The sequence below is a fragment of the Xiphophorus couchianus genome, chromosome 23, assembly GCF_001444195.1.
Source record: "Xiphophorus couchianus chromosome 23, X_couchianus-1.0, whole genome shotgun sequence".
NCBI lineage: Eukaryota > Metazoa > Chordata > Actinopteri > Cyprinodontiformes > Poeciliidae > Xiphophorus > Xiphophorus couchianus.
Window position 1 is genome coordinate 2634431 of NC_040250.1, and position 12734 is coordinate 2647164.

Here is a 12734-nt window from a genome sequence, read left to right on the forward strand (position 1 = left end):
CCAAATGCCTTTCTATCCATGCCAGACTGCTTATCCTGCTCATCCTGCTCAGGAATGTGTTTTGGTGTCTGTTGGACTGGGTAATGGATGTTCAGAGAAACAAGTCATTTTGGCAATTTAGCAACATTAATTCAACATACAGGAGCCTTGATGGTGTGTGTAAGAAACATATGTAACCACAACAGTCTGGCATCTCCTTATGCTAGTCACCAGCTCAGTTACACACTGCTGTGGGATGATATCCCATTTCTCAACCAGCAGCTGTCGCTTGTGTTTATCCCTCTACATAAACAGCAAACCAAAGCTGATCCTACAAGTGTTTAGTGGGGTGGAGGTCAGAACTCAAAGCTGGTCATTCCAACCTCTGCTCTCAATCTGATAAACCCTGCTGTGTTGGAGGAGCATTGACCTCTTAGAAGATAAGAGTTCAGTCCTGGAGAATGGAGATATGGGATTCTCACTGGTTAAAACTCATCTCGATATCTTTGTGCACTGAGATGATAAATAGCCTTATTTTCTCCAGTATAGGAGATGCCACCACACACATCACATTGCCAGATGTTGCAAGGTTTACTGCTCAAATCACATGTATTTTCCTCATAAACATTGTCCCATTTAAGGGGAAATAAACTGACTTTCCAGCACCATTCACAAAGAATTGCTGGTAAAGGGCCAATATTGTGTATTTTTCAGGCTGAAAGCCCAATCAAGTAACTATATTACCTTCAGTTGTTATGAAAATGTATCCAAATATAACTTAAAAGAAGGTGGTGCATATAACTTTGCATTTGACACCTTGAAATTGGCTTCTGCAACTTTAAGAAGTTCTTTCTTTTTAACACCCGCCTTTAGCACATCATCACAGCAATAATTCTTTTCTATCTCAGTTTTTCTGCTATAAAAATGATAAAAAGCCATCAAAATGATTTTTTTATGAATATTTTTGTCATGTTAGGTTGTTCCACATTTATGTTCTCCCATCTTTTTTTTCTCTGTTTCCTGGCAGGTACCATCAGTTCCTGGGTCGTCATCTTTATTCTCCCCATCAACAGTGCCCTGAACCCCATCCTCTACACGCTAACCACGCGGCCTTTCAAAGAAACAATCCTCCAGGTGTGGGCAAACTACAGACAGAAAAGGCCTCTGCTCAGCGGTCACCCGCCACATCATCCGTCTCTCACCTGGCAGGAAATGTGGCCCCTCCAGGAAAACAGCCACGGCGTCTCCCCAGGGTGTCCGCTGGAGGCGAAAGACACAGCAGCCAAACTTACCCCCGTGGAGAACCCGGATGAAGCATACAATGACTTTAATGCGAGCACGAAACAACAACAGCAGAAGCAGCATGCCGTGTTATCGGTGTGCTCGCAGAATAAGACGGTACCCCAAACACTCACACATATTCACACCTTCACACAAACAAATGACCTCCTCTAAGTGACTAAGAATTGATCTGTTTGTATGTCTGTATAATTCTCCTCAACCACATTAACATTTCAGGTCCATTCATCTAAACTCTTTTAATTATTCCCTTAACAATGGAACTTAGGCCACAATCTGTGCACAGATTTCTCATTTAAAGTGAAAAACCATGCCAGTAGTATCCATGATGCTTAGCAGTAAACACAGTTATCAAAGATTTGCAACTACCTTGTTAAACATTTTATTCTGCATTTTCTCTAGAACTCACCTCACTTACAAATCAAAGATGAAGACTTCTGAATTACAAGTTTGTTTTTTTAAATACAAGTTAGATTCTTTTCTGTAAATGAGAATGTAATTGAAAAGTTTATTTATCTCAGCAATTTAATATAGAATAAGAAAGTGATGCAAATTAATCACAGTGCATTTCAAGCATTTTTTTGATACTATTTATTTAATCATTCCTTACAGCTAATAATAATCCAAAATGTAGTTTCTGAGAAAGTCACTCGACACTAATAAAAAAAAGGATTTTTAATACATAATCTAATGTTACAGGCAAAAAATAATGAAGAACTCTTGTCCTTGACATTTGCCCTGCAGACAGTGTTGACTTCCTCCACAAGGATAAGCTGCTAAATGTCATTGCTAATAAAGCTAGCTTTATTAAGTGCTGAATATAAGCAAATTAATTCAACAGCATTGTGTGTATAAACTTTACAGTACATGAACATACTTTTCAGTTATCCAACTTAAAACATTTATTTAAACATGCAGGACTTTGATAAAGAGGATTATGGAGAATTGGAACAGCAGAAGTAAGAGGGACTTAGTTTCATATTAGTTGCTTCCCAAAACTGCTTATTCCCCAAAGTTCTTCTAAAAATTCAAATATTTTTACAATTAAATGAGAGAAATGGTGAGCTCATTACAGCAGTTTGGCAGGAATCATTATCGCACCATATTCCAACTAAATAAAGTGACTGGTTATGATGACAGTGATGCATTGAGTCTCTGTGTAATGGCTTAAAGGCTTCACAGAAGCGTTTCTGTTTATTGTCGCTGTGCTTTGCTGTATAACAGATTAGTGATTCAGAAGTAGCTCCCATTCCCTGCTGTAGCCTCTGGTTCTGGTGGTGCAGCTTTTGTTGACTGCAGCAGCACACAGATAGAGAGATGTGTAGCAGAATAATTAGGCTGTTAAGATGCTTTTTGTTTCTCATTATCTACTCCTATGGGTTCTTGACTTGCAAAAAGAAAGATAAAGGAATGAGTAATAATAATGTGCCTCGGCTTTCCTTAACATCTAATCAAGATGTCTCACCGTCTGATGAACATAAGTTTTGATTTTCTTTATTTAATTTCCAAACGGTTAAACAGTCAACTCAGACGGAATGTTCTCCATCTCTATGTCTCCATCTTTGTTTTGATATTTCTTTATTCTTATTTATGTTTGGGTGTTGGGTTCATTTGCACCCAACACCCAAACTAAGTCTACAAGATACACATTTACTGTGTCTGAGGTTGCATAGCTGTTCGACCAGTTAGGGTACCTGCAGTGATCCCTGTCACTGCTGACAGCACCAACATGTAGACTCATGAGTATCAGAACTGGATTATGGAGCAATGAACGATGATGTCCTGGTCTGATGAATTATGTTTTCTCATCATGAGCCATCAGAGGAGACTTTGTTGTCTTATCCATGCATTGGAACATCAAGCGTCTTATATTTGGCAGTGGCTGTATGCTGCGTTTTGGGGAGCTTGTAGTCAAATTCAATTTTTTCTGAAATTGTAATTTCAGAAAAAATTGAATTTTGCATTGCCTCCGGCGATGCAAAAAAAGTGTTTTCATTGCATTTCATTACAGCTAAAAAGATAAACAAACAAAAAGATTACGGTACTTCAGGCTAGTGCAAAAACTTTTTTTTTCAAAATTGCCATGTTTCCAGTAAAGCAAATTTATTTTCAGAATTCCAATTTGTCCAATTTTAATGCCAATGACAACTAGTGCTGCCTGCTTTGTCCAGGTTATACTAAAGCAATTGTGATGGCATCAACTCCCAAAGATGGTGATAATGCTATGCCTCATTGTTGTAGAAAAATCCATTTTATGAACAGACATTTTAAGCTTCTGCAGCTGAGAAGGCCATTACCAGACTTTAACAATTAGTTCTGTAAAACCTGTCCAGTGAGATTTCCCTCCATTAGTTTAAGCACTCAGGCAGAGAAGTTACGCACTTCAGGATTATTGTAGCATACTCCAATTACACCCACTGTCTCAGTCTTGGGTAAAAATGGAAGCAAGATGGAGTGATGCTAAATTTTAAACCCTTCTGTTTATCTAAAATAAGTTTCCTGGAGACACAGAGGAGGATTTGTTGGTGCGAATGTGAGAAGCATACAAATAAGCTGATGTTTAGCTTTAAGGCAACCTGTGTGATTATTCCAAGCATGTACTGTACATGTGCCACTGCTTTTCATGCACAAGTGGGTCCCCCTCACATCAGCAAAGCTTATGTTGCTCCACAAGTGGGTTTGTGAATCACTGTGGATGTAAAAAATCCATTTCATTTCATAGATGTTAATTTTTTCTGCCGTCATTTGTGGCTGCACTCTATTTCTTCAAGATGAGACATTTCCCTTGAATTCACTGATGTAAAAATTGACCTGTTTTTTTCTTAGTGTGTGTGGCAACACTTTTTCTGCTCCCAGCAGGAAGCCTGAGCAAAGACAGGCACCCTGGCTTCACACACATGAAAGGTCACCTGAAGAGGAAGTACAGCAGATAGATTTTCAGTGTCATTATTGCAAAGGCAGGGCAGCTAAACTTGTTTGCTGGAAGAGCCACTGTGATGACAGCTATATTCCACCTGCTGTTATCTAACAGAAAATATATAATTAAATAAATTATTTGCTGAATGGATGGCATTTTTGCTGCCTCGGGTTGCTACATGTCTGCTGCATTCCTATTTTATGTAGGATTTGGTAATTGCAAAGGTACTGGATTGTTTTACATACATTTACTCTAAACAGAAGTGACTTTTTGTCCTGGAGATGGAAAGTTCTGATGTCAGTCTTCCATCCAGACATTTAATGTAGCAACAGCCCAAGGTTGACATTCTTGACTGTTTCTGAAACATTTTGAGAATAACACATTCTCCAAACCTGTGCTGATGATTGAAAAAACCACAGTGCCATCCGCACAGCTGAAGGCTCTTGGCCGTCTAAGTCTGTGCTTTTAACTGTTCATCTTACATTTCAAACCTGTCAGATACTCTGAGAGCAGTTCTGACAGCTCCTGCTCATGAGTTGAATACATGGAGGAAGAACCAGAAAGGCCATTCATTTGTCCATGCACAATCCAATTAGCAAAGCAATCAAAATGATCTGATTTATTATGATTATAAACTTTTAAAAGAAATGAATAAGTGAGCGTCTTAAAATATTGTCACCCTGTTTCATTTCAAGGCTTTTATGTCTGAATGAAATTCATCTGCTCACCAGCTTCTAAATGTATTTAAATCTACCATCAAGTATAAAAAAATGTGAACGAAATTCCTCTCTGTCATTATTTATGAACCATAAAGCCAAAATGGAAAAGTTATGTTTGAAAAACTTGCTCCCCATGGTTTAGTCCCTTATAAAACTACCTTAAGCATCAAGAAGTCAGAAACACTTTTAATTTATGACTTTTACGCTTTCTTATAATTTAGTAGATGAAATCTATTTTTTTCTTTATAATGTTACTAAAGTCCACTGAAGTTTGCAAACATTTGATTCTGTACAGCTTCTTTTAGGTTCCACAGCTCCTTAGTTGTTTTCATTTACAGCCTTTCATGGTTATGTTTGCTTTTATTATTGAGATTATTCTCCAGTTTCATGACTGCATTTCAGCCAAACTGTCAAAGAGAGATGGCCTTAGATTTGACCCATACAGTGGAGTTCCTAGTCAACTCAGGCCCTGTCCACACTAATCAGTGTTTTGGGTTAAATTTTTAAAAATGTCTTTGTTTAGATTTTCTGTCTGCACATAGCCAGAATTAAACCATAAACTCTTTTTGCGTTATGAGCTGTTCTGTGTCTGATAACCTGAGCAGGGAGTACTCTGGCTCTCGCCCCATGACGGATAGACAGGCAGAATCTGCCCCGTGATCCTGCATGTTTATGATGCATAAACCTATTCAAAAGCATGATATAGAGGCCAACTTAGCACAAGCCTGCTCTTGCTTTCTCTGCTAAAAATCACAACAGTGTTTTTAGGTTATCTTCCCACTTCTGTTTTGCTTTGGCCTGACTGTTTATTTGAATGAAAAGTGAATGACTGAGAGGAAAACATGGAAGAGAGTCAAAGAGAAGACAACATATACGTTGCAGAAGAGTCCATAGTTCATCTCTGATTTTATCCATCCCCAGGATCTTCTTCACTTGAAATTAAATGCAGTTAATGAGGACATTATTGCTCTCTGACTCAGTTTAGGTATTAATGCCATACCTTAGATAAAGGAAAACTACAACTGTAAGCACTTATGAAAGGGTTCCAAGTCCCTAGTAAAGGTTCTAGCCCATTATGTCTGTGCCTCATCAACCCATCATGCAACAAGTATGTAATAATACTGCCAACTTCCTTACAGATACATTCAGACCTTAATTACAATGTAATATTGCTATTTAACAGTATTCTAGGAAAGCTCAAAAATCAATTAAAAATCTAAAGTTTCTCCTAAACTTCTCAAGATATTCCTAAAGAAAAAGAGTGATATGCAGTAATCATGTACTAAGACAAATGACTTTATAAAAATGAAAATAATTCCAATTTTTAAAGAAAAAAACATTCAATCTAAGCTCACTAATACATTAAAAAAATTCTCAAAATATTTTCAGAGGACCATGTCTATCTACTACAAAGCAAATAAAATATTGCTCTGAAATTGTTGTGGTTCACATAAATGTAACTTTGCAAACATAACTGGTGCTGCCGCAGTATTTTAAAAGAAGAGAGACACTTTGCCTAAGCCATTTTCAAAAAGTCAAGCTTGTTTTTTATGGGATATCCACTCCTGGAAAGGTTAGCAATTGTATGTTTCTGCTTGTGAGTAATCTTTTACTGCATTATGTCATTCCAGTAGTTTAGAAATGCCTTTAAAACCTTTCCCAGATTGATAGGAAGCAGCAACGGCTCCACTAAGATCCTTGCTGATGTTTTTCCATATTACCTGTTTGCTCCAGAATAGTAAAAGTTCTGCTCTTATCAAAGTGACTGCATGTCCTGATGATCAATTAATAAACTGGCTGCAACTTTCTTTTAAAATGTAAGAAGTAGGAATATATTTATATTTACAAACACCTTTTTATTTAGGTTTTATCTTTGTTTAATAACGAATTTAACGATGGAATCGTACATTTGAAGTCACAGTTAATTCATTCCAGAACCTTTAAAGATCAGATCATTTGTGTGTGCTGATAATAAAAACTCCAAGACCTGAAAACGGCGGCTGCTCTGTTTTCTCTGCTATGACTGTATTATATCTACATCATTAATCAGAATTGTGCTGAGCTTGTTAGGTATGTTTTATCCAGTATTTATATTATTTTTCTACCTAATCCTGCTATGAAAGAACTAATCTAGAGCTCACATTTACCCAAAACTTGAAAAAAAAAATAATTTGCACCTCTTCCAATTCTGCTCAGCACACATGCACACTTAGGGTGTCCAATCACAGCTGCAACACTGATATACTATGGTTATTATTGTTTTTATTTGGAGTGCACCTTATCAGTCAATAGGAAATCATATCTTCACATGTTGACCATACATTTTATATTTATGTCAGCAAGCCATCCAACAAACAGTACCAACAACACACCTCTGCCAGGGTGAGAATAAAGAATCTCATTATTTTCTATCCTGCAACTCTGTTGGGTGTTATAAATAAAACAAAAGTCACAGCAGTTTGTGTTCATCTGCTGCTGTTCATTGTTTACCTTTAAAGCTGGGTCAAACAGGCAGATATACTGAAAACTGGTAGGAAAATCAAAGCGCATCTCCCTTTATGATGTGCAATCTAAAAATGTTATTTGTGGCATCAAAAAAAAGAAGAAAATTGGGATTTTTTATTATTTTCAGTTTGTATTGAGGAATGTTGTGCTTTTGTCTGATTCCCGATGTATTTGTCACACTTTTAATACAAAAAAGACATTTTTTCTTTTAATGAAATGATCCCGTTTATGGCTAAGATAAACATGCTTATATGTTTCACACATTTTGTACTGTATATATGAACAGACTCTGTCCTTTGAGTTTTTGCTGTTTATTCATGTCTTTTATGGCTGTCTCGGTGTTTTGAATAATCATAACTACAGATGTTCATTCTGTTACAAACAAATGTTTAGAAATTGCAAGTGGACATGCGTCAATGATTCATTAAAAAATTATGCTTAGTTTGACAATTAGATTCTTCAATCACTCTGAAAAGTTCTATCAAACAACTGAAAAGGTGAATCACTCAATCAAGTTCCCTTTTCAGAATGAACCGACTCTCCACAATGCATTTCATTCGCAATTTTAGAGAAATAAGAAAAACATTTCAAAGACTTTCTAAAAAATAATCAATGCAGCCATTTCTAATATTTTATGCTCAGTTTGCAGAAAGCTTTGTTTCTCCTTTCATGCTATTAATTACTGGAAGTATTTTCCTGAATGTAATTTAACAGTCTCTGTGTGTTCAACAAGGAATGTATTTATTTTGGACAGGAATAAAATTAATAAGTTTTATGTGCCAGTTGTTGCAACACAGGAAGCATTTTTTTACATCTTGTTAAGATAAACGCCCAGCTGGTCTGGGGGTTTGAACCTCGTCTCACAAACCCCAACATCACAACACATTTTTTACACTGTGAAGTAACATACTGGCATTTGTAAAATAACTAGTGCTGTAAAATAAAATACAGTTGTGAACTCCTAAGTGAATTTCTGCTTTTTATTTCTGTGTTGACTTAGATTTCTCAGTCTTCTTCTTTACTAAAATGGAAAGCACGCATCCCTCAAAGCACAAATTATATTAGGCTGCTAAAAGGTCATTTAACTTTGGATTTTGAAGCTGAAACAAAGTGTGGAGTGATGTGAAAAAGTAGGATGATTCATATGAATCAATTAGCCTTTCTGACACATTTGGACACATTGAAATAATCCTTTTTCACAAAAGCAGACACTTGGATATTTAATCTTTTGCATAAATATGTGCTTTTTTTAAAATTTTCTTTACTATAAAAGCTACCCCATCCCTAATAGATCATAGAGATCAATAGCTTTTTCTATTAAGAATTAAAAGGCAATTAAATCTTTACATGCAAGACGAGGAAGAAGTTGAGTTAAACCAACAGAGTAAAGTGTGGATTTTGATTAGAGTATTTTAGAAACATAAATTGACAAAAGTGAAACAAAGTACCAAAGAATAAAAATAGAAAGCAATACACATTTTGTACATTCAACATGAGATTATTACTGAAGGGATTGCTTCATGTTTACTAGCAGTACTCCAACCAGCATTTCAAAGCAGTTCACCCCAGGAAAACATATATGTAGTTTAAATCACGTTTTTTTTTTTGCCCCCCAAGACTTTTCAAAACGATGTTGACATTACCAACATGGAAAATCCCAAATGCTTTGCAGCTTTCTCCGATTGCAGTTTTGAGTAGATTATGTAACTTGTTAAATTAGGGGAAGTTTTTATTAGAACACAGATGCTGTCAAGCCCACGGGGCATCTGTCCCACTACTGAGCTGACCCAAAAAATTCATTTTATGTCTTAATGAAAATCAGCACTGAGAGTGAATAATTAGAGATAATAAATGAAAATAGGTTTTCTGTAAGTAATTTGTTTTAAGCATTAAAAAACTGAAGAGTTTAGCATTACAAAATGCAAACCCCACATTTGAGGACAACTATAGCAACACAAAATTTTATATAATTTCATAAATGAATGGCTACTATTAGAATGCCAGGTTAGTAGCAGTATTTTTCATGCTTACTGTGGAATAAAATATAGTGTAATTCATTTAATCTTTCTTTGACACAATCTAATGCATTTATCACTAAAAAATATGGTTTTACCGCATGTAAAAATGAAAAACGTTAAGAACTTTGCTGCAATTGAAAACACAAAGAGGTTATCGGAAAAGTAAAATCTTACATATGAAGCTAACATCATGTGGACCAGATACAAGTGGCTGCGTAAACTGATAACAAGCTTTAAGGGCAAGTAATTACTTTTCATAGTTAAAAAGCATTTCAATTTGTAAAGTAACTGCATTTATGGTCATGTTATATTCTTATAAAATAAATTACAGTGAACCCTCGTTTTTCGCGGGGGTTACATTCCAAAAAAGAAACCGTGATAGGCGAAATCCGCGAAGCAGAAACCTTTATTTTTTTACAATTATTATACAATGAAATGCTCCATAATATATTGAAACCAAAGAACAAAACCTTTTTACAGGCCCAAATATTTGTTTAACAAATAAAAAGTACTGTATAAACTTTCTTTTTTTTTCCTTTTTTTTTTTTTTTTTTTACAAATAACTACTGTACTGTAAAATAATATTTTTAATACTAACTGAAGGCAGATTCCCGTGCCCGAATTGCGGAGTTCAGCAACCCCATCCCTACTCCATACATCCCCCACCGCGACCTGAGTCATTGGATTATAACGGGAGAAAATAAAAAATGATAATGAAAAAAAACAAAACAAAGTACAGTAGGACAAATAGTGACTCCGCTCTGTAGCGGGTTTTTTCTTCTAAAGCCCGCGGTGCAGGTGTGTTTTTTCGAGAGAAGAACATAGTTATCTGTAGTTGTTGTCACTCTTTTTAATTCTGGGCAAAAAGATTCTTATAAACCGACATGCCGCCATCGATTATGTTAAATTTGGCAAGCTGTTTTACGTATGTGTACATATTAAACCGCAACGTTGTTGACACACAGGTAGAGAAGAAGCGGAGAGACTGTTTAGCCAATCAGTATGCAGAACACAATGCAAGATGCAAATCCGTGAAGCAGCGAGACCGCGACAGGTGAACCGCGATATAGCGAGGGTTCACTGTAATACTATAATACTGAGACAGAATCCGAGAAAAAAATAGATCTCACTACACATAATGGCTTTTAGGCTCAGATCTGAAACTTTTATATAGTAAAACCTGAAGTCTGTAAAGATGAGTGTTATCAAAATGTCCTCCTTGCCAAACCTTCCAATTAATCTGCTGTAAATCCTGTGTATTGAAATCATAGATCTAATTGATGTCTATGATCATGTAGTTTAGAAATGTCTTCAAAAGACTAAGTGAAATAACAGAACAGGGTGAGTGGATGCTGAGGTCAGAGATCAGCAACTTTCTGGAGAATTAAATGCTGCAGACCTCAAAGCTCCATGTGGCCTTCAGATTAGTTCCAGAGCTGCGTACAGAGAGCTTCACTGAATGTGTTTTGACTGAACAAGAGCATCAAAGCCTTAAATCACCAAGTGCAGTGGAAAGCACACTGCTGCTGGACTCCACAGCAGAAGAGACGTGCAGTGACTAATTTCACCTTTATGTCTGGCAGTCAAGTAAACAAACTAGACTTTGGGAATTGTTAGAAGGACAAACCACATTTGGTTGAATGCATTGTGACAGTAAAGTTTGGTGCAGAGAAGAATAATTTGTATAGCTGCTTTCTTTGGTGGAGTTGGGCTCAGACCCTTAGTTCCAGGCAGAGAAACTCCTTCAGACCAAGAAATGTGGAACAGTTTTATGCTCTTACCATTTTGGGAACAGTTTTGGGGTTGCTAGCTTTCTGTTCCAACTGCACACTACTGCATAAACCTAGAACCTAGAATATAGATGAGACAGTTTGTTGTGAAAGATTTTTACTGACCTGGCCTGACCACAACCCAACAAAGCACCGTTGGGATGAATTAAACGGGTCTGTTTCCTTTTGTCCAACATCTGTGTCTGAACTCACAAATGAACTCTTAGAAGAGAAAGATCAGAAATTTCCATAAACATACTCCTAAGCCTTGTGGAATGCTGAGGTTTTAACAGCTGCAAAAGAGGGGACATTATATTAAACCCTATGGATTAAGAATGGGATGTCACTCGAGTTCATATCTGTGTAAAGATAGACAATTATGTTCAGCTAAACTCTGCAGTGATAAGTCTTTTTATCCAATCCATTTAAAGTGTGTTTATAAATCCCTTTTTACTTTAGTGTACTTCACTAACTAAAATTAATTATATTATTCCTAGTGTTCTTACAATTGATTAAACTTTTAACGAACATTTTTAAGATAAAAAGTTTTCAAAAGTATGTGTACTTGAATAATTTGAATAAGAAAAATGGCCACCAGCCAAGGTTGGTAGAATTCCATAAAATTATTCTTAAAAGTAGCACGACTTCAATCTATTTCATTCAAAAGTAAAAAAAAAAATAAAAAAAAAAATAGCCCTCCAAGAAATTACTAGTGAAACAGTCTTTGGTAAAAATGCTACTTAATACTAATGAACATCTCATTTTATATTTTAAAATGCCATAAGACAAACAAAAATATAAAGTTATGTGCAAATTCATCTATTTAAATTTCTAAAACAAAGAAAATTATACAAATAAATAACCAGTGACAATAAATATTGATTATGGTTTATTCACTGAACAGACTCAGCAGGTAGAGAATGACAGAACAACAAAGTTTATGTACAAATTGGTCTGATTTTAACATAAACTGTAGATTTGGAACTTATACATTTTTGGCTAAAATCTCAATGCTCTTTATTCAGTAAGTTATTCACAGTAGTAGTGACTTCAGAATAGTATTAGTTAGGTAAAAGTAAAAAGCATGGTGAATAAAGTATCCCTACTACCCACAAAAAAAGTTTATATAAATGGAACTACGTAAACATAACTATTTATTCTCCACCTCCATCCCCTGTCAAGCCATAATTGTCTAATTCAGCCTTAAATTTTCATAATCCTCATGCATTAAGCATTGTCCGGTGACAAACATTAACAGTGTGAAACCCGCTCACATCAGATAGGGAAAGTAAGTAAAAGCCTTAGTTTTAGCCTATTCCTTTTTTTTTTTTTTTTTAGTAAATTATTGATTCATAAAATAGTCTTTTATTTGGCTTTCTTTTTTGTCATGTTATAAATTTACCAAAGTAAAACTAATCTGAATCCGAAGATTTCTAAACTCAACCATATTTTGCATGCTGTGAAGTATATACAGATCTACACATGCGCAGAGTAAACGCAGCAGCGCAGCGTATGACGTTCATACGTT

The 12734-nt window shown here is 35.7% G+C and overlaps 1 protein-coding gene across 1 annotated transcript in view; it reads left to right on the plus strand.

Annotated features, from left to right (window-relative positions):
- The window catches only part of rxfp1 (relaxin family peptide receptor 1), a 104151-nt gene extending 95767 nt beyond the window's left edge, over positions 1-8384 (plus strand). The window contains exon 18 of the mRNA XM_028009831.1: positions 1007-8384. Within this exon, the coding sequence (XP_027865632.1) occupies positions 1007-1434 (428 nt within the window). The 3' untranslated portion in view covers positions 1435-8384. The remainder of the gene's footprint in view (positions 1-1006) is intronic.
- The last annotated feature ends 4350 nt before the right edge of the window (positions 8385-12734 follow it).